Source organism: Oreochromis aureus, linkage group 12 (genome assembly GCF_013358895.1).
Source record: "Oreochromis aureus strain Israel breed Guangdong linkage group 12, ZZ_aureus, whole genome shotgun sequence".
NCBI classification, from domain to species: domain Eukaryota; kingdom Metazoa; phylum Chordata; class Actinopteri; order Cichliformes; family Cichlidae; genus Oreochromis; species Oreochromis aureus.
Genome location: NC_052953.1, coordinates 12333971 through 12356497, shown reverse-complemented (window position 1 = coordinate 12356497; position 22527 = coordinate 12333971). Strand labels below are relative to the sequence as shown.

The 22527-nt window shown below is 38.5% G+C and overlaps 3 protein-coding genes across 9 annotated transcripts; 1 reads left to right on the top strand and 2 right to left on the bottom strand.

Moving 5' to 3' along the window:
* Window positions 1-560: 560 nt before the first annotated feature.
* Window positions 561-6201, bottom strand: polb (polymerase (DNA directed), beta). Its single transcript, XM_031727993.2, has 14 exons — window positions 5980-6201; window positions 5601-5658; window positions 4513-4579; window positions 4055-4129; window positions 3874-3932; window positions 3696-3745; window positions 3350-3401; window positions 2992-3046; window positions 2829-2901; window positions 2676-2746; window positions 2505-2591; window positions 2294-2361; window positions 1840-1979; window positions 561-1650 (listed from the first exon to the last, which is right to left on the bottom strand). The coding sequence occupies exons 1-14, from the start codon at window positions 6038-6040 to the stop codon at window positions 1556-1558; spliced, it is 1011 nt and encodes a 336-aa protein (XP_031583853.1). The 5' UTR covers window positions 6041-6201; the 3' UTR covers window positions 561-1555.
* A 99-nt stretch (window positions 6202-6300) lies between these two features.
* On the bottom strand, window positions 6301-10252 carry enkd1 (enkurin domain containing 1). Of its 6 annotated transcripts, XM_031727940.2 has the most exons (9): window positions 9890-10252; window positions 9487-9571; window positions 8550-8774; window positions 8215-8390; window positions 7972-8127; window positions 7753-7895; window positions 7487-7623; window positions 7045-7194; window positions 6872-6964 (listed from the first exon to the last, which is right to left on the bottom strand). In XM_031727940.2, exons 2-8 carry the CDS (start codon window positions 9569-9571, stop codon window positions 7055-7057), a joined length of 1062 nt encoding a protein of 353 aa, XP_031583800.1. In that variant the 5' UTR covers window positions 9890-10252; the 3' UTR covers window positions 6872-6964; window positions 7045-7054. The 6 variants fall into 6 exon arrangements, with proteins under 6 accessions (XP_039477087.1, XP_031583796.1, XP_031583795.1 ...); XM_039621153.1 differs by lacking the exon at window positions 7045-7194 and having other exon boundaries at window positions 6301-6964; window positions 9487-9581; window positions 9978-10246; XM_031727936.2 differs by lacking the exon at window positions 7045-7194 and having other exon boundaries at window positions 6301-6964; window positions 9487-9581; window positions 9890-9992.
* A 1416-nt stretch (window positions 10253-11668) lies between these two features.
* Window positions 11669-21720, top strand: vdac3 (voltage-dependent anion channel 3). Of its 2 annotated transcripts, XM_031727996.2 has the most exons (10): window positions 11678-11796; window positions 15021-15136; window positions 16411-16482; window positions 16729-16778; window positions 17736-17888; window positions 18395-18447; window positions 18538-18765; window positions 18878-19028; window positions 20588-20645; window positions 20745-21720. In XM_031727996.2, exons 2-10 carry the CDS (start codon window positions 15025-15027, stop codon window positions 20834-20836), a joined length of 969 nt encoding a protein of 322 aa, XP_031583856.1. In that variant the 5' UTR covers window positions 11678-11796; window positions 15021-15024; the 3' UTR covers window positions 20837-21720. The 2 variants fall into 2 exon arrangements, with proteins under 2 accessions (XP_039477101.1, XP_031583856.1); XM_039621167.1 differs by lacking the exon at window positions 15021-15136 and having other exon boundaries at window positions 11669-11796.
* Window positions 21721-22527: the final 807 nt, after the last annotated feature.

The following is a 22527-nucleotide window of genomic DNA, read 5'->3' as shown; positions in this document are numbered from 1 at the left end:
TTTCTGTCATTTAAATTAATTGTTTTGTAAGAGAAATAAAAAAAAACAAACCAAAAACCGTAATGCCAGAGTACTTTAAACGTCTTTCTAGTCGTCTTATCGTCGTTACGACATAATTTTTTTTAATGCCATAGAGAAATATAACAAATATAAATATATATTTATATATATTATTATATTATTTATATTAATTATATTATAAATATAAGTTTATATTCATATATATATAAGAAATAAGAAAAATAATATGTCTCAAAATTATTCACTCATATTTACATTAACCTAACATAATTTAACTTAAAACCTAAGAAATAAAAACAAAAACAAAAAACCCTGTTGTATAGAAGGGGAAAAAACAAATGAACAAAAATAGCCCATAAAAAACAGTTTTTGGTAAATGCAACCTACCCAGAAAAATGTCCCAGCAGTAAACAAACCATAATTGTTGAAAATATGACTTTCAGCTTATATCCCAAGGGTTATATGAATATGGTATATGAAGTATTACCTAGTGATTTACATTACAGATTTTAAATGTTATAATAAATATAAAATACAAATATGGTTTTTGTATTCCATTTACTTCACTCATACATACAGAAAATGAACAATTTGCATTAACCTCACAGATCCTTTTTTTCTTACACGTTTGTATAAACATGTAAAAAAATATTAAGTTGTTAAGTTTTATCCTAATTCAAATATTCAAGTTATGCATCTTTAGTCTATCCCCTTTCAAAAACAAAAGCGTTGAAGATATGATTATGGTAACCTTCACTACATAGATTTGTTTCACACAATCTAGATTACTTAACTCTACCAGTGCAGTCACACAGCAATGGAGCAAAACAAACAAACAAACAAACAAAAACCCCACCAAAACAACTAATTTGTCAGAAGATTTCAATGCCAATTTTGTCCCAAACCAGTTGTATTTGTAAATAACCAGCCTAGCGTGTGAATCATACATTCCTTGCATGTTTCCTTATAATTTCCAATTGGTCTGCCCAAAGTAGAAGACAAAAATACAGTAACATGTAAAAAACTATAATTTAAAAACCTTGCAAAACTAAAGCAAAGTGTTAAAGAGCACCATTGTCGAGGAGAACGCTCTGATGACCACAGTCTTCATCGTTTGTGATGTTGAACAAATGTAACAGGAGCCAGTCAACAGTAATTACTTCTTGCAGGTCATTATCCTTTTTTTTGGGCTTGTCAAAAATTAAAGGTACATATGAGGTAAAATAAGACATAATAAATTACTACTGAACATGATTTTAAAAATCTGTTTAAAAACTGATGCGAATGCCTGACTGTGAAGAATTAAACCTCAGGTAATTTTTTTCTTTCAAAGCATTGTCATATTTATATCACAATATCATGACTGGGGAAGAAAAAATTAAAACAAACACTAATTAAAATGGTTTCACATCATTTTCTATAAATGTCATGGCTAAGCAGGGAAAAGAGTAACACACCAGGAAACATTTATTTTTTTTTAGTTCTTTTCTTTTAGGAGAACTGTGGCTTTAATTCCAGGTCTAACTGTATTGCTTCACTCGCTGCGTTCCTTCGGCTCCCTGTATTTGTACTGGATGTAATCAAAGATGTCTTTCTCACTATCCACCAACAGAGGCTCCCCTGCCATACCTACAACAGAAACACAAAGGAAAACAGCTCATGTTAAAAGCTTATAGTATGAATCACTCGTTGGTGACGAATGATATACATTTTGCTCAGAGCTGGAGAAGAGTTCAGGGAATTCAGTTTTTTTTCTGTGGTTTTAGTCGTTGTTGTGTTTTGTTTTGTTTTTTTTCTTTTTTGGGGCCTAACACTCACCAGTGACCCCCAGTGGTCGTATAGTGTACTCATTGAGAGTGAAGCCCTTCTCCAGTGCGTGGGTCCTCATATTTTTATTGAAGATGTCACTGCCAGTAAAATACAAAACTCCACAGTAGTACTGATCCTTGGGAATTAACCTTTGAGAATAAATAAAAGACTGTCAGTCAGCAGGAACAAACTACATGTTAAAATATCAAATACAAAAATAGGGTTGCCTCTTTACTGTCTGTGCTGAATAACTGGGAATGCCTGGTACTTGAAAAACAGTACAGGCAATGTTTTAATTACAGGATCACAAATAGATCCCATAAATACACAAAATTACACATAAGAGCATAGTGCTTAATTATGATTACACATAATCTTGACAAAGAATCCTGAAGCAACAAAATGAATCCCATGAGCCTATATAAATGTTTCAAATGTAAATGACCAATTTAAAGAAGGGCACCTAATATCAATACGTCTGTGAAGGTATTCCTCCTCATCCTCATCATTCTGCTGCAGCTGGCAGACTCCCTAGAAAAACAAGATCCAGAACATCATGACCACAGTCATGCGCTACAGCGACTGGGTGTAGTTACAGTACTAACGACATTACAAATCAGTACATCAAACTCATACCTCCTTCAATAAGACAGAAAATAAACAAGAGGCCTCACCATGAACTTGGTGTCTCCTTTGGACAGTGTGTCAGTCACAAACCCGATGGACTCCAAATGATCAACCACGGCATGAAGGAGCTTTGGCTGCAAAAAAGAAACAGAAGAAAAAGTAAGATTAAAAAGACACGTCACCCTGTAATTAACCTGAGTGATGGAGTTAAGTCTTACCTGCTTCTCAGTCTGAGAGGTGTAGTTTGGATGGGTCAGCAAAATATCAATATCACCACTCGATGCAGCACCTGGAGGTTATGAACAGTATTAAAAAAGGCTGAAGTGGTATTGCAACCTACAACCTATGGACCAGTAACTTTATAAGAGTACCTCTCCTGTAGCTTCCACAGATTGTTCCAATATATTCTTGATCAACTTTCTCCAACTCTCCAAGAATAAGAGTCTGGGTAAATACAAGAAATCACAGTGTAAGGGCAGTCTGTATGAAAAAAAATAATTTGAAGATATCAGAAATATAAAAATGCTTGATCACCTCCATCTTTTCCATTTCAGCTCTTGGAATCCTTTTCTCAAACTCTTCAAAGTACCTAAAGACAGCAAAAAAACCTTTAATATCTGAAACATTTTTTCAATATATTAAAATACATAAAACATTTAGAGATCTTGGGTTCCTGAAAAGAAGGCAACTGGACTTCTTCAGGTTTGTGAAGACGTTTTGGATCCAAGAATCTTCTTCAGTTCTGAAATATTTGATGGAAAGTCACAGGTATTATGTAATACCATGCGACTCTCACTCAGATATTTTAGAACTGAAAAACCGTAAGACAACCATGATCTGGATGACCAAGAACCTACAAGACAACATCTGGAGAACATTTAGTCACACTTACTTCAGGCCAATCTGTTGATGATGGTTTAGCTTGTGCTCGATCTTTTTCAAATCTAAAAAACAAACAAAAAAACAAAATCAAGAATCCTTCTCATTGGAATTTATTCTATATTTACTTATTTTTTGGTTTCTGCCTTTTTTTCTGGATGGTAAGTAGAGAGGACAGGAAATTGGAGAGAAAGAGAGGGAAATAAATGCAGCAAAGGGCCACAGGTCAGCTTGAACCTTGCCTGCTGCGTTCTAGCCATGTGGCGTGTGGCTGCCTGCTCACAGCACTGAGCTAAAAAAAATTATACTAACCATACAAAATATGTATCAATTTAATTTGAGGCAAATGCTACACAAACCTTCTAAAGTCTTCACCCCTTCCTCAACAAACTTCCTGGCAGCAGCAGGTCTGAAGTGAACATAAAGCACATACAATATTACAACAGAAAGTCAATAAAACACTTGCTATATTCTAATTCTGAATATGAACATATAATTTTTTATCATACGTGCAGACTGAACAACCAAACAACATACCCAATTCCAGTAACTCTGGTGAGGAAAGTGATGGAAGAGCTAGTGTCATCGTTTCGGATCTGTTGGAAGATATAAATGTAGCGCATCAGTCTGTGTAATAACTCAGTACATATACATAAAAATAACTATTAAAAAATTATTTTTACAGTGTGACATCAGTAAAGTGATCTCTTAGACTCACCTTTTCCAGTTTCCTAAGTTTGCCAGTTTGCAGAAACTCATCAATCTTTTCTGCTATTTTAGCTCCAACACCATCCTATTGAAATGTGACAACAATCATGAGGGTGCTGCTCAGCAGTGTGATCTGCAGTGATTATGTAAGATGTGCAGAGAAGCTGTTGACAAACAGGCTACAACAGAGGCCATCACATAAACAGCAGCATGAGCACATTAGTGGTAGGCCAGATAAATAATGATGGGGGCGCTGCCAGGTTTAACAATGTCATTGTGACAGTGAAAGTCACACATTTTAAAGCACATGGAGAGGATGACAGATGACCTCTGATTTGACAACATGCAAAGAGAAATCTCCAGTTCTATATGCCAATTCTTTTGTTAAGAAAGAAGATATTTCTTTCATTTATATTTTTTATCTATCAGTCTGCCTATGACAACATATACATACATACACATACATACCAGTTTCTTGGCCTCTTCACCACTTTTGATTTTGTGAGGGTACTTAGAAATCGTAGATGCTGCTTTCCTAAGCACAGAAAACAAGGGACCGTGTAAGTCATAGCAAAAAACATATGTAAAATTGAATTAGGCCACTTTTTCTTTAGGTTAATTTCTTTTAGATCGTAAGTGTAAACATGACAATGCTATGATACAGCATACAGCAAAAACCTAATCATAAATCCAGGAAGTTTATCTTGTACTCTATGCTTTTCTGGTGGACTAGAACACTAGATCATACTTCTCCTATTATAGCTTATCTTAATTGCCTCCCTGCTAAATACAAAATCAAATTTAAAATCCTTTTAAGTCCTGAATGACTGGGCTCCATCCTATTACGTCAGCAGAGTCCTTCACTCTCGGACTGGAGGCTTACATCCTAAGTAACAAAGTTGTAAAGATTTCAGCCATCAGCCCCTTTCCAGTGGAATCAGCTTCCAGTTTTTTCCTGAAGAGACAGTCATCCTCTCCACTTAAAACTTCGTTTTTGATAACGACAAGGCCGGATCAGGTATCAGTTTTGAGCCACTTCTTAGTCACGCTGATGCAGGCTCAGGCTGCTCTGGGGCTTCCCATGATTCAGTTAACCTCTTTTATCACTTTATGTGTTATATACCACTAATGCATGTAATGATTCCTTTTTTACTACCTACAAGTTCCTGTTGTTGTAAACAGGTCACTACAGACAGTCAGTCCTCCCTGAACCTAGTTCTACTGGAGGTCTTTTTGGAGGTCCCCCTGTTAAAAGGGAGTTCTTCCTGTGAAGTACTGCTTATCCGATCATGTGGGGTTCACTCTAATAATGTAGTTTTTAAGCAACAAAAAAAAAAAAAGAGTTATTTCTCTTAACTGAAAGTGTTTTAAAGACATTCTAATTCAATAGAATGTTTCTTTTAACATGAGTCTATTCTTAGTCATATAAGAATAGACTTATATGGGGGCGTTGTACTAACACCATCATTTATGGCCGAGTGGACGTAATACACTTGAAACGCTTGTTTTATGAAGACCAGTGACTGGGACAGGTTTTCACATAATTATGAGCTTACCTGTATGCATTGTATTTGTGTATTGCTCTGTTGACATTTTTCTCGTAGTTGGCCAATTCTGGAAACAGAGGCAGTGTTAGGACAATGCAAGACTTCACATTTCCCTCATGCTACTTTATTCCTGCTACTTAATCTTCTGCCAACTCAGCTGAAGGTAGAAGGCATTTAAATGACAAGGCAGATAGCGAGCGAACCAAATCACACGTGTAAGCAATCCAGATAACTAGATGCAACAACTACAACTCTATATTTAGAATATTTTGATACCCGCTACTCGTGCAGGGTTAGTTTACCAGCACGGTTGGTATTTATATTTAATAACAGAACCCAACTTCCATGCTAGCAACGGTTAGCTGAGTTCAACAATCTCTTAACGTACCGACGAGAAAGTCTGTTATTCCCTCATTTAGGGACTCCTGCGGCGCTTTCCTCTTGCTCATTTTGAATCTGACAGTCTCTCAAATAAACACTGGAGAGATATATGGGCGTTTATGTAGGCACGAGAGCCTGAAGCTCTTTTTATTTCCAGCTAGCCTCCTACTAGCACGTTAGCTTAGGCTAGCTCTCACGCCAAACAATGAACGATAACGTAGAGGGGGCGGGGCGTGCGTAAAACGTCATCGTTAGCCACAGCATTCACATCTGCTTCAACTAGTATAATTATAGTATAATAAATAATAAATAAATATGACACAAAATGAATCGGAACAATCGAAAATTACTGAGTTCTAGTGTATTTCTATATTTATTCATGCAATGAAATTAACTAAAAAAAGCTGTAGTGTATTGTTTGGTAGGTTTTAATATTCCAAGTTACAAAAATTATGTAAGTACGTACACAGTAACTTCACAAAAACGTTCTTTATTATAAATCATTAGCACATCCATACCAAAGAAATCACATCTCAGCAAATGATGCCTAAAGATGCTCCCATGTTAAGTTTGGAGAACATCTGCCTCTCTTTTCTACATACAAGTGAGCAGTATGTATAAAGGACATGTTTCATGTATGAATCTTATCACTTCAATAATATTTGTTTTTTTTGTATTTTGTAATAAGCTTACAAAATGATTTATTCACATTTTAAAAATAATTTCACAACAAACAGCGTAATGTTATCTAATGCAACTAAAAAATGAAAGTTAATCTCAATAAAGCAATACATTTACTTAGCCACTTCCTTCCCTCCTTTTCCTCGTGTGTTAAGAATCTATTTTTACAAAAACTCTGTCCCTGGAGAAAATTTTTATGGCTTCTTCAATTTCAGAAAGCCTACAGTCAAGTTGGGCCCGGCGTGAGCGAATACTCAGATTGTCAGCTTTGAGAGGCAGGGAGAGCAGCTCCGTCACCAGGGAGCGGTGGGCTGAAGAAAAAAAAATGTCAGAAACACATAATTAGTGAGGCAACTACTGATGTTCATTCTGTACTATTTACTGTACTTACTAAGCTGCTGTTATTGTGACGGATGGCTGAGCACTGGAGGAAGAAATAATAGGCTTTTCAACAGACTGACAGCCCAGTCTTTTTTCCCCCTTTTTTTCCTACAGCAGTGGATTAGTTTGCCATATTTATAGTCCAGATTGTTTGGCCAAACTGATGAAAAATCAAACCAAGAAAAGAATTTTACTAGAAAAAAATAATTTGTCTCTTCAACTTAAAGGTGGTGATCCAACCACAACTAAGCCTTGATACGTGCTTCATAAAAGACTTCCTGGATTTCTCAACACACAGTCCAAAGACTGGGCCAGCACATCCCATCACTAGATTTAAGACTAATCTACCAGCTAAATCTTAATCTACCAGTTAAAAACACTGTGTAGTATCTCAGTGTTGGGCATTCCCGTGGCAGTTATCTACATGTATGAATGTAAGGGAGGAATCATACTTTCTTTTAAGGACTTCAGAGTCTCCTGTCTCTTATTCTCAGGCATCAACGTGTGTCCAGCTGGGATCGTAGGATCAGGAGCATTCCTCCTCCTTTCTTCTTTCTCTTTACGCCACTGCTCCTTCCTTTCCTGAAGGCTATATTAGTGTCAATGTCAAAGGGCAGAGAGGAAAAAAAACAAGGGTGTCAAAAAGGTCAAAAGTATCTAGTGGTGAAATATCATGAGCATTAAGCACACTGACACTGAAGGTTTCAATAACACTCACTATTGAGGAACCTGGCCCTTGACTGCACTGGGTACAGGCTTATCTCTGAGGTTTGTCAGTGACTGGGACCTCCGAAGCACAGTTTTTCCTGCAGTCCGGGCATTATGTTTTATGAAGTCTATTGTCTGACCTTGAACCTGTAACTGCAATTTAAACAATCTGTAGAAACATGTTTAAAATGTAGATGTGAACTTCTAATAAAACTTTAGCAAATCTCACTTGCAAGTCCAGGTCCTGTGTAGAGTTGCAGGAGGCCCGACGCTGCTCAGCTACACGTGAAGTTTTGGACTGTGGCCTCTGTGGGGAAGCAGACCCACCACAGGAATGCGCCTTCAGAAAGTTTTGACACTGTGGCTTAACACTTGGACTGGAAACCTTCATAAAAGAAACAGATTGGTCAAAACCTGATGAGGAAAAATAAAGTGCTCACGGATGGGCATCTTTCACAGATGTGCTTCTTGCCTGCAGCTGAGCCATCACCTTGGATGGGACATTCTGGTATTTTGAGGTGGTCCAAAGAGCTTTAACTGGAACAGCGCGTGATTGTGCCCTCCCAGCCTCCTGCTCTTTGCAGCGTTTCTGGATCTCTCGCAGTCGACGGACATTCTCTTTACCAAAATCATGCATCACTCGCTGTTCTGAGGGTAAGAAAGACTGTCTTAATTTCCTTTTAACACATGCAATCATTCAAATTCATTATTTTCATGCTTTCCATAATAACATGCTAAAAAATGCCAAAAGCTAGTACGTCAGTGTTCAATATTAATAACTAGTAGTTAAAAAAAACCCCCACTTACTCTGTTTTGGAACAGGAGAGATAGAAACACTGTCTATTTTTAGTAATTCCCCTACAATCCCTTTCCGACCTCGTTCCAGGATATGGGTAGCATTGGGGCTGATGCGGGGGTGTTGTGCTGGGGTACGAGCACTGTAGCAACCTGGGTACAACACAGGATCTGGAGCAAGGGGCCCTGAAAGCAGGGCCAAAGTTCCATCATGGTTTCCCTCTAAACGACCCCGAGCTGGAGGAGAAGAGAAAAATAAAATAAACTTGAGCTAGAATTATTAGAGTTTTGTATTTGTTGCAGTTTTTAAGTATTTTGGGTGGCTTTAAAGCCTTTATTGTGATTTATTATAAATATTTAGTTTTCCATTTTAGTTTATTTGAAATTACTGAAATTTTAATATCCAAAGTGGGCCTGGTCATTTCAGTTTAGTTTTTATTAGTTTCAGTGTCATTCCTGTCCTAGAAAACACCAAACAAAACACCAAACACCAAAAATCCACAGTGTATTTAATTTTGATCATAATTATAGTTTTTTTAGTTTTCTTTTCTTAAGTCCAATTTTCATGGTTATTTGAGTTTACCAAAAATATTGGTTTATCCAGACCAACTCACCCTATGGCTCTTTAACTTTGTCTCCAAACCATTCAGCCTAAGCTGACCCTCTGATGGACTCATTTATAATAAACAAACATCTTCAGCTGTGCACCCTCAAACTTTGGCTCCTGTCTTTTTGTTAGTGCCACCATCTTCAAAGTATAAATCATAGCAGGTCTCATTACTATCTTATAAACTTTCCTTTTCACTTTAGTTGCTATCCTTCCATCACAACCCCCCCAACCCATATCTCAATGCTGCAATATGTAAATAAAGGATTGTGTAAAAAAAAAAAAAAAAAAATTATTACTCTAAATTAATTATTACACCACAGCCACGTGGCTGCACCCCACCTGAAGCTGGTCGCTTGTAGTACTGGGGAAACAGAGAAGGATCCGGGGGAATTGGCCCAGATATAGACGAAGGTCCCTCACACATCTGAAAAAGACTTTGTGAATTATTTGCTAGTGTTACTTAAAAACACGTAAGACTGCTGATTTAATTTGGCCTGCACCTTTCTAATAAAAAGTAATTAACCCAACTCATATAGACTATACAGAAGAGCAGCTTCTGTACCTAATTCAGCTGATCGGAATATAGTGATTCTTCAGAATATAGTAGTGGAAATACATGTTCTTCCTCTGTTTCAGGGCTTGCTAAAGGCTAACTATTGCTATTGTTAATTACCTCGTTGTAAAGTTATCCCCTCAACACATTTTCTTTCGACGTATTCAGTATAAGATACAAAACACGCACCTGTTTAGTCACGAATAACTTGCAGGTAATCTTAACGTCGCTGCAACCAGCTGCATTTAGGCTAAAGAAGAGACGGTAATCTATTTACCTCTGTCCCCTGTTGTTTATCAGTTGAGTGTTTTCACGCACGCTGATGACGCCGAGGTCTCGGCACTTGTTGCAGTACTCCTCACCATGGCAACGGAGCAGGCGCACACAGAAATAGAGCAGCCGGGCAAATATTATTCATCGAAAAGCGTATATAGCGATCAAATTCCTGAAAGAATAAGACAAAGACAAAGCGCAGGGCTTCTTAAAACACAATAATAACTGTAATCATAACTAAAACCTCTAAATCCAACGGTTCCTGCAGTTTTAAACCCTTAATCCTGTCGCTCTGTGTAAAGGAGGTATAGTGACCCTGCGTGTTGTCTTTCAGGATCAGCAGTACTCTCTTCTAATTAATTATCGAGCTACACTCAAATCTTAACAATCCCCCTAATCTTAGCTAATGCAAAAATAAATATAAATATGACCAAATATCTGTCAGAGCATGCAGCGTAAGTACACAGGAGGTACCCAGTTTGCCTGATATGCCTAACTCAGGGTTACAAACCCAATCATTCGAAGGGGACATTAGCTAGAGGTCATTGTCATTGACTCCAGAGTGCACTTCTAGTAAATATAGCAGTTTTACAGTTATTATTCTCCCTCTTTTCAGCACTACAGAGGCTTTAACAATATGAATAAAACTTTTCACTAAGGTGCTTGGACTGAGAGTATGTTTACCACATTTCTTTGTTACTGGAGTAAATGAACTATAACAAAAAATATGAAAGATTAGTGTTTGTGGAATTATAGAAACAATTATTCAGTGTAGCAACCCTATTTTTTTAATATAGTATACACTTATATAAACAGAGTACTATAATAAAGCCAGATGCAGTTTTCACCAAATATGACAGTGATTTTCTTCCCTATTTCTTTTTCAGATGTTATCATTATTATTATTGTTATAATAATAATTGCCAAGAACAGATCAATTTTCCCCAGGATAAAACAAATATTTGGATGGATAAATGAAAAATTTTGTTATGATCTCCATTTTATACATGCCCTTTGTGGGTTCCGTCCATGTACACTGGGCTCTCCTGTAATAATATCCATTTCCCAGTAAGAGTATTTTTAGCACCCAGATCTCCATTCTGAAGGTATAAACCCAAAAACATATAATCTTACTTTCTCAGGGAATTTCACAATTAAAGATCACACAGATCACCATGTGTCCAATAGTCTTTAATAAAAGGAAAAAAAACCCAAAACATGGTAGCAGTTTGTACATTGGGTTTTGGATTTTGGTTTTCAGCAGAAAGGGTGGGTGGGGTGTGTGTAATAAAGCATTAAATCTGATCAGATTCTTCCAACCAAACTCCCTCTATTTCTGTTAGCTGGTACATTTACACTGAAATCTCTAAATTATTGTCTATTCTCCCTCAGGCATTATAATTATATATCCTTTCTCCCCTCCATTTTCTCTTAATGTATGAAGATGGCCGTGTTTTAATATTTAGTAATTCCAGTGTACTCTTATATACACTGGAATTACTAACCTCTTAGACCTCTCTGTTACATTTTTCGGCTTCATATCAACATATTTTTCTCTATTTCAAATAGAACAGCTGCTGGGCATTAATTTATTCTCTAATGAATGAGTAGGGATGTGTGCGTCATGGACACAATGTGCATATTGCAAACATTTTATAATAAAAGAGAGATTTAGTGCCCAATGTCACTTGCACAACGGCCCCGCCCTCTGCTGGAGGTCTGACCTGCGCCTGCTCAGTCTGGTTTCCTCTGCTTTCTTCACTGTGCTCCGCTGCAGCGAGCAGTCCTTTTAAACTCTGCAACACTCCGCTACAAAAATAAAGGTGAGTTCTAAGAGTCTTTTGCAAGTCCCTTATTTTATTTTTAAATTTTTTTAAGGTACTGTTTTGCGATTTTTTTTCCTGCAATGGTAGTTGTTGTCAACAACCGCATGATTTTTAGTGAGATATGAGTCACACAAGGGTGGGAGTAGCCGCCGCAGACGGCTATGCCAAGGTTTTAATGCCAGTTCAGGCCTGTGTGTTCCCATAGTTAGCCAAAATTAACTATCATAAAACATCCTCGAAAAACTGAAGTTTAGCCCTCTTCTCAAAACTTACCACGAGTGTTGACGGCATGCAGCGAAAACAACAAAACAAATTTTTATGAGCGATAATAAGTGGGATTTATTGCACTGTTGTGCTGCAACATTTGAAATACACAACTTAAAATAGAGATTGTGCTTTTAAATAAAGGAGATGTATATGAAACGGTGGACGCATCTGGTCATGAGCATGTTCGCTAAGGACAGGGGGACGTGAGACCATAAATCTACTTTAAAAGTCTTATCTGTGTGTTTGTTAAGAAACACAAAAGAACATTAACAACTAGCACCGCTATCTTTTGTCATTGATTGTAACCTGTTGTTCAGGCTTTCCTTCCTGTTTAATTATAGAATCTTATCCTTGCCAATGGCCTGGTGAGACAGAGTTTTATTAGGTTATTTGGATAAAGCAATCAGTGAAAGTGCTATCAGCCGATATTTGGATAATCATTGCTGTTCATTGTTATTGGCATCGGTGTGTGTTATGCAGAAATTAAAAAAAAAGATGCCTGGGTTAATTTAGAAGTGGTGTCCTCACATGGTGTGTTTAGCAGAGTAGTTCAGTAAACGTGGTTCACACCTATCTCAGCACTTTCTGCAGCACATGTAGCAGGAGCTGGTGCAAAGTCTAGTGCTGTATTTAAATTAAGTCGTTAACTAGATAGTGAAAAGCACTGCTGGAAACTATAAAGAAGATCATTTTCAGTTTCAGAATTTCACCATTGCCCGAGCTCTTCTTTGAAAGAGAGTTACTGTCCACGGGCCTTTTGATGGCCTTTAAATGCCTTATTGTGTCACTGTTAAAAGGTATATTAATGCCACTATTGGATGATGCAAGCATTGTACAAACTAAAGCTACTTGTAAACACTTGCTTACACACAGCAGAAGTTTTTTTGTTGTCACTGTACACATTAAAACCCATTAAAAGTGACTCTGATGCAGAACAGAACTGCATGTTTCACTTTACGTTTAAGCTATAACTTGACTGCACTTCACCTTATCTCTCACACACATTCCCTACATTATGGTACACAAACAGACACACACAGTTATCTTGGTTTGGTTATCTGTACGCTATGCTAGAGTTGTGCAACTGCCTAATTGCATATTTTGCACCTTTTTATGGCTTTTTATTGGATGGGAATGTCAGAATTATTCCTTTCATTTAATCCTGCAGACGATGTCAGTTCAACTTAAGAGGTTAAAAATCTGTAATATATATAAGTTGGTCTTCTCCACAGTTAATCTGGATTCAGATTAGATATTTAGATGTTTTTATATTTCACAGTGTATTTAAGAGAAGAAACAACACTCAAATTAGTCAGCTGAAAGAGTGCAACATAAATACTGGGAATTTGTGCTGCTCACAAATTGAGCAGTATGAACTCAAAGCATGTTGCGTTGGACAGTTCTATGGATTTTTAAGTCATTTAACATTTTGTTTGTGTTCAAATACTCCCATGTCATTTATGTGGAGTCATCTTGACCTTTGCGCTCACTCCACTCTATCACCTGGCTACAGCTTGCGTATAATAACGTATGCACATTGTAAGTATTACGATGAGTGGTGGATGTTTTTGCAGGTACAATAAAAGTGCAATACTTGTTAAAAAAATGTATATAGGGGTCTTAATAGGCTGAACCTGGAGGAGAACACATGTTGAAAGCCAAGTCACATGTAATTCAGTGTCATGTTCACATGGGCTAAATTTAGAGCTGAGACTTGGTGAGGAAACTAAGGGGGGGAAAATGGACTATGCGGAGAAGGGGGTGAGGGGATAGAGAGTGGAGAAGGATTGTCTGTCGGGTGGAATGACAAAGACAGATTGGGAATTGCATGTGGTCTGCCACGTAGTTGCTGAGTGTCTCGGAAATGAATATTGAGACCACCGGTGATGGACTGGATATTTCAACATTTGTATTATGTGAAAATGAAGGAAGATAACGCAAGCTTTATTTATCCCAAAAGTTGGAGAGTTTTTTTAGCTTAAGAGTCAGCGTTTTAACTCAGGGGTTGATAGAAAATATTAGAAAGCTAGAGGAGGGTGAGTGAATATTGAACATTCATTTGTGACATATCACCAAAAAAAAAAAAAAAAGACACTTACTATTGGATTTATCCCAAAGTTGGCCATATCAGCCTAAAAGTTGGTGTCTACTACATTTGCTATTCCCCCCTGAACTCTGTTAAATAGCTTTGCATGATTCACACTTTCTTCAACTGGGCTTTGGTGCACACATTGAGTTCATATGTTTTAGCATCTTTTCCCCATTTAAGCCAGCTTTCTCCTGATTGGCTCCCTCTTGAACACAGTAAGATTTAAATAGCAAATCAGTTATCCCCTCTCCCATGTCATACAGAACAAAGTGCTTAGAACAGTCTAAAACCAGAACTTTTGGCTCACAGGAGTTAATTTTTACAGATACTGACCTCTTTATTTAAAACCTTGGTTACCCCTGTAAAGGTAGTAGGCCCAATTTAAGTCTCACTATCGCTTCTTTAGTCATGAATATTAAATATTATAAATGAAATACTTTGAACTGAAAGCCGTTTTTTTTCTGAGTTAAAATCTTTGTGTATAAATGGTGCATTTGGAGAGGGGTTATTGTAAATATAGATCTCTGCAGGTGATGCGCCAGACTTTAAGGAACCTGGCATTAAAGTGCATATTTACCTGTGTGATTTACTTTCGTGACGTGTTCTGTTTTTTGTACTTTTGTGTGGGGGATGGAGGAAAAACCATTTCAAAAGATCTTTTCACATCTACACACAGGCCTGGTTTGCATGCAGTGCACAGAGTGCACTGGTTTACATCAGTTAAGTATGGCTACAGTAGCTGTAACATGCTGTGAGCCACTTTCAAACAAGAGTTTGTATTGTGCGATGATGCTGTTAATTAAAGTGGTGAAGGACTTCTTGCCAAAAGTTTCCCATTGTCGCTCCTTTTACTTCTCATCTGAAGAGTCATGGCACAGAATGTTGGGATTGTACTGCAGCAGGACATGCCAGGAAAAGGCAAACATGCAGAAAACAAAGACCACTGTGTGACGTGTCAGAGCCACGCACCAAAGGGACATGGTGAGTGGGGTGGGGGGTTACATGTAAAAACACAGATGGATTATCATCAGGGTCCCTGGATGGCATGTTGGCTTCATTTCAGGGAGAGAAGGGCTCTTTGGGTCTAAGCAGTTTTCATCTGCTTTCCGTTATCTTTTTTTCCCCCAAGTGACAGCATTTGATCTGTCTGCAGTGGCCCAGTCTTGCATGTGTTAGGAAATGCAGCTATCTTCTGTAGAAGAGACCAGTTAGGTGAGGGGTGCATGAGCAGGAACCACAAAAAGGTGTGCTTGTAGTAAAATATTAAACACTTATAGGATACAAGTCAATGCCAAGGCTGTCACCTTGTTAAAAATGTCTTCTTCACAGACCCAGGGGACACTGATGCCTCTGAAACACTACAGTACAGTGCAGTGGTGTGCAGGAGTGGTAGTTGCTGAGTAACCAAACCAGCCGCTGCTTGTGCTGGCTCTGCTGCAGTGACCTGGCCGCAGTCTGCAAAAAATATGCTATGTTGATATTTGTTCACAGTAATGATGCTGTATTTGTTCATTCTGCAACAGCTGTTGCAAAAAAAAAAAGAAAAAAGACTTGTATATTTACTGACCTCCTAAACTAGGGAAACAGTTTCATTAGTTTAACAACCTCTGCTGCTTGCTCATGTACTGCTGCTAGGCAATCAATAGGGTTTCTGTGGAAGATAGAGGGGGAGGAGAGGAGCTGGATATAACCAGCACCCAGACAGCCCCCCTACTGGCTTGTATTGATGTGTAATGATTGTTGGTGAGTAGATGGTTGATCGAAAATGCTGTTGGCGGTGCTGTCAGCATGTGTGTATGGCCTCAGAAGTGCTATTTGCGTTGCACTGCACGGCTTCCATGAAAGTACAGAGCTCTAAAATTCATTTTGTTTTAGCATCTTGATTTAAAGGGACACTCCGCTGTTGTTTCTGTATCCATTTAATCTTTGTTGAAAAACTACACAATATGTGCTTCAGTAACGCTTGAAAGCTCATATTGTACTATTCTACATGGCACAAATGTTTCACAGGTTGAGGTATGAAAGGCAAATATGTGATCCAACAGATCTGTACTTTAACCCAAACTGGAAAGCTAGAAATCTGGATATTTAGTGCTCTGCTGGACAGACTTTTAAATCTTGCAATTTCCCCAGTATTGTAAAAGTATATTTCTAAATTGCTGGAGTATCTCTTTACATGAAAAGTGCACATATGTGTGGGTGTGTGTGTGTGTGTCACTGCTGTGATTAAACTATTTGTACATTTCTTTCCTCAGGCACAATGGCCGTCCCTCCTGGATACTCGGATCTGGGGAAATCTGCCAAAGATATCTTCAGTAAAGGCTTTGGTAAGTGAAGAAATCTATTTAACATGCATATTTAACTGCTGCTCTTCTGTTGCTATCATACTGAAGCTGTTTGGGCAGAAACTATAGTGCAGGACTGATTTTCCGAGAATGCTTCGTGTGCTCTGTGCTGCAGGTGTCTATTGTTTTTCTGGCCAGTGCAAAGAGAGATTATTTTTACAGCCCTTCTTAGTAATATATATGTATTTATTTATTTTTTTTTAAAATATCCTAATTTCTTTTCCACAGGCTATGGAATACTGAAACTAGATGTTAAGACCAAGTCTCAAAGTGGAGTTGTAAGTATTACTGTTGTCACTGGATGTGTTTTAAATTTAGTTTCAAACGTCTTTCTAAGCACCTAGATGTAGATCAAACGTCTGACTCAAGGCTTTGGAGGTCTTCATGTCAGAGTGCCTGATGTGCCTCTACATACAGTCAGCAGAGAAACACTCCATTGAACAAGTTTATTCCGTACTCTTTCCTCTGAAGCAGCTTGTTCTATCACGAAGGGAAAGAGTTTCACCAAGATGTGCCATGTATCTGTGTTGCCATAAACCGGCTACCATAGTAAAACCACAAATGAGCACTTGCATACAGTTTTCCAAATCTGATCCAGCTTTAAGCCTCACTCAGACAGCATCAAAAAGACATCCACTTTTACTTTTTGTAGCTCTGGTTTTCATTTTCCCAGCAAGCAGTTAAACTGTCACATGTAGACTGTGGTTTTCCCAACTTCCTCTGTTTTCTCTTTTCTCTGCTTCTTCTTTGGATGCTCCTGTCAGATGGTAAGAGTGGAAGAGTGAGTGTGTGTGCATATGTAATCATTAAACGCAGGTGCACTGCAGGGTGCAAGAGTGATAGCAGTTGTTTGTGTGCAGGCTTTCTGCCAACTATTTCTTTGCAGTAATGGCTCACCTAAGTGACAGCATTATCCCAACCGCAGCTGTAATAGCACTGATCGTCAAACACTCATGACCAGCCTCTCCCTCACAGTCCTCAGTTTACCTTCCCAACGCACTTCTGCATCTTAAAGCCGTAGATTTATTTTTTAAATTTTTTTTGAATAACCAGTCATGCAGCCCTGTGAGGGATTGTTTGGCAGAGGAAAAGCCAAAAACGTAATGCTTGTTATCCCTGTCTCCGTTTTCCCCCGGCCTCTAGTGTCTTTAGCTGTGCTCTGATGTCTCTTTCTACTTTCCCTTCCACCTCATCTTCCATTTTCCCCCTCATTACTTGATCCGTGTCTCCTACAGGAGTTCACCACTTCTGGCTCCAACAACACAGATACAGGGAGGTCAGGAGGCCACCTGGAGACCAAGTACAAAATGAAAGATCTGGGCCTCACCTTCAACCAGAAGTGGAACACTGACAACACTCTAACAACAGAAATCACGTTGGAGGACCAGGTGAAGGGGGTTGTGTCAAAATAACATAGGTGTATCTACTACAAATCTCAGATGTGTTTAAATCTGAGTGACCTCTGCCTCAAGGTTAGAGGTCAGAGGTCATGTTTTCTGAAAACATTGTGAATGTGAGATCTTGATAACTAGGGGAAACGTAGGGTTTTGAAATTCATACCATAGGTGGATCTACTAGGAGGCTGAGCTGCCAGTAATATGTTTTTGTTTTAATTAAAAAAAAAAAAAAAAAATATTATTATTGATTGGTTGCTCCTCATGACAAGAAATTTGGATGGCAAGTGTGTGTCTCATGGCTAAAGCTTTGTGTCTGTGATGACAATATTAGAGACATCAAAGAGTAGAAAAAAAAGTTTTGAGTGTTTGGATAATGGTGATGAGTACCTACCTCTTTAAAACATATACGTATGACAGAAAATAAGGAGAAGGTTTAATAATATGTGGTGGCTTATACTTCAGTACTTAATGTATTAAAGCCTTGTTTCTATGTGTAGCTGGCTAACGGCCTGAAGCTCGGTCTGGACACATCATTTGTGCCGAACACTGGGTAAGAGTAACCCTCTGTTCTCAGGGTTTTTAATAAATGTTCTCAATAGTACATGTGTCTAATAAGCATGCTAATAATTACGATCTTTAGCAAGAAGAGCGCCAAACTGAAGACCAGCTACAAGCGGGACTTTGTGAATGTGGGCTGTGACCTGGACTTCGACATGGCCGGCCCCACTGTCCACACAGCGGCCGTGCTTGGCTTCGAGGGCTGGCTGGCTGGTTACCAGATGGCTTTCGACACTGCCAAATCTAAACTCATCAAGAACAACTTTGCCCTTGGATACAAGGCTGGTGATTTCCAACTTCATACCAGCGTGTGAGTCACTACAGCATACCACAAAGAAGCAGGAAACCTTGTTTTTTAAGTTTAGTTTTTTGTTTTTTTTTTCTCCTCAGTTCTTAAATTGTGTTTGGTGTTTGTATTTCAGTAATGATGGCACAGAGTTCGGTGGCTCCATTTACCAAAAGGTGAACAGCAACCTGGAAACAGCCGTCAACCTGGCCTGGACAGCAGGCAGCAATAACACACGCTTTGGACTTGGAGCCAAATACCAGCTGGATAAGGATGCATCCCTCTCTGTGAGAACTGACAAAACATCCTGCACACGTCTAACATGCTAAAATACATAAATAAATAATACATTTTCACTGCTAGCTAATCACGCTATAATTTTTGTGGGACTCTGCTGGAGGTTTGAGTTAAATGTACAGCAGTATTCAGGGGTGGCACAGTGCTGCAGTGGTTAGATCTGTTACTGCATAACAAAAAGGTTGTGGGTTCAAATCTGCTGTCTGGCTGGGGTTTTTCTGTGTTGAGTTTCCATGTTGTTTATGTCCGTGCACGCGTTGTCTCTGGGTATTCCAGCTTCCGGTCACAGTCCAAAGACATGCATGTTAGTTTAGTTGGTGTTGCTAAATTGGCTGAAGGTTTGAGTGGTTGTCTGTTTCTGAGTTGGCCCTGTGGACTGGTGACCTGTCCAGGTTGTACTCTGCCATGTGCTCAGTGACAGCTGTGATATGCTCCAGCAGCTAAGAAAATTGATTGATGAATGGATGTGTTTCAGTATGCCCGCTATGGTAGTTACTGTTTCGGCACAATAATATTGGGTAGTAAGCAATAAGAACGTGAGGCTGAAAATGAAAAGTGACAGAGCTTCTGTAACTGTGGCGCCCAGACTCTGGAACTCTGAGCTTGAGATCTGTGGACTCAGTGGTCTGTGAAGCTCTTTGTGACTTTTATCTTGAAAGGTGCTATACAAATAAAATTGTATTTATTTATTTATTATTTAACCATTGTGTGTGGACTGTGTAAATAATGAGTTAAGAAGCAAACTCAGTAAGCTGAGTTGAAATGAATGATATTTGACAATAAAATAAAGGATATGATTAAGCAAAATGTGAATGCTCTAAAGATACCTCCTGCTAGGGACTTCAGATATTCTGATAATCACATATCGACCAAAGACCACTGAACAGATTTTTATTAGCATTAATTCATTAATTCACTCATGAATTTACCTAAATGCATTAATTTATTTATTTATTGCATCCTTGCTTTTTTTTTGTGAGTAAAGGGGTGCCACTGAAAGTCTTCATCTGTTGATTGATCACACCAGGCTCACAAAAAATGTTTATATTGTTGTTAATATTTTGTTGTGATTTGGCGCTATATAAATAAAATTGAATTGAATTGAATTGAATTAATAAGTTACATTTAAAAAAAGAATTACAGTCCATACTTATTTCTTAATAAAACAAATTCAATGACAAAAAGGATAAACAGGTTTTAACCCCTCCCAGAATCATCAAGAGATTTTTACAACAACTCTAAAATGCATACGGAGGAAGTCACTGGATACCATTCTGTTGTTATTGTTGTTGTTGTTTTTTTTTGTTTTTTTTTAAATGAGCATCCATCCAATAGTTGTTCAAATATTTGAATCTAGAACAAGCTACCTACTGAGTCATCCCTACAGCTGCGTGCTTCTCGAACATCATTATCTTACTCCTCTGCAGCAGTTGCCTGAGGCTGATTGATATTCATATTTATGATAAACTCCATATTATGTAACCTACTCTATCTACTCTCCTAATGCAGTGTTTGACTATTTCACCTGATGATCTGTTTCTCCTCACAGGCCAAGGTTAACAACGCCTGCCTCGTTGGAGTTGGATACACACAAACACTCAGGCCAGGTTAGCTGGTTGACTTCTTTAAAAGAAAAAACATGTTTTCTGTGATAACAGCCTAAAGAGCATCTGTATGGTTACATGATGTGATGCTCTTTCCCGCAGGAGTGAAGCTCACCCTCTCTGCTCTGATCGACGGGAAGAACGTGAACGCCGGTGGACACAAAATCGGCCTCGGTTTCGAGCTGGAGGCGTAAGGATTGAACAGGACTGGCAAGAGGAGAGGAAAGCAAATGCAGGAGAAGAATACACCACTATGGCCCCACTCAGCAACGCATCAACACATCTTCCCTCTGAGACACACACACTTTGGCCTTAACCCTGAAACTCCAAACAGCCTCCAAGACCTCTAGTACTGTAATTCTAAAGCAATCAAGTATTTCACAGTGTTATTGACATGACCCACACATCAGTTTTGAGCATATATTACCAGAGTACCGCATACAATAGTCTTGCAGCCAGTTTATTCAAATACCCCATTCTCTAAATACTGTGCTACATCTCGGCTGCTTTGGCCAGACAAAGTGCACTTTTAATAGCATGTGTCAAACCTTTGTATTGTGTCTGAAGCACCCTGTCATTCTGTGTTATTCATGAAGGTTTTGTTCAGATACTCTGGGATTTAGACATTAGTGAGATTGTTAGAGGGTGCTTGTTAAGGTATATTGTAGTTTTGTTGCACGCTTTAAATGCTAATAAGGTTTTTTTCCTTTTTTTTTGACTTTTCATTGTCATATTGACAACTGATGCAATAGAGGCTAGAGAGAAATAAGCAGGAAAAAAACGGGTCATGTGTCTGACTGAGTGGACTGCCTTTGTTTCCACCATTAGACCTAAATAAAACAGTAAAACACTGTGAGCCCTCGGTTGCCTATAAGTTTATTTTTCAGGTTTTGTTTGGTCAAAAAATTAGGATGTCTGTATGACCTCTTTGTCTTGTCATGTTTTGTGTCCTGTAACTGTTAAACCTTGAGCACTACATTTTACTTTACCTGTGCTGTGCTTTGTATAGGAAGTTAGCCATCATTTAGGACCTCAAACTGACTTTATTGAATGAATGAAATAAAGACTTTAAAACAGATTTTTAGTGTCTTGTGGTTTGTTTGTTTTTTTTTTTCTCTCCACTGATGTTAGTCATGTGAAAAATTGTTTTCACAGGACTCTGCAGTCCTGTACCCCCGTACTACTTCCATAGGAAGTAGGAGGGGTAAGTATTGGCCAAGTGCTGGTAATTAAATAAACATAATTAACTGATCATCAGCAAGTTTGACCACCCCTGTAAATGTTTTGGCATTTGCAGGTTGGACCTTGCAATGTTCACAGAAATTGCAACAAATCCACAAACTGCATCTCAGACTCTGCAGGACGGTTATTATGTTAAATGTCAACGTTGGAGTACAATTGGCAAAAGACTGAACAAGTATGGTTTCCATAGATGACTTGCCAGGACAAATCCTCTTCTCTTGGTGGCACATAAGTTTGCAAAGTGACTTCTAAACAGACCACAAGACTCCTGGAACAGTATTCTTTGGACCAGTGAGACCAAAGTGGAGATGTTTGGCCACAACACACAGGACCACATTTGGGGAAAACGAAACTGAGCATTTCAGCACAAACGCCTCATAACTGTCAAGCACAGTGATAGGAGGGTGATGAATTGGGCTTGTGATGGAGCCACAGGACCTGGGAAGCTTGCAGTCATCAAGTTGAATAAATCTGTGTATAACAAAGTATTCTAGAGTAACACGTGAGGACCTCTGCGAGCCAAAGCTTGGCTGAAATCCAGTCATGCACTGATCCAAAGAATCAAAGTTGAGATCTATGCACAGAGAGCTGTGCAAAAACAAATGTTTGCATACTCAGTTCCTCCAGAATGTGAGCGACTGAC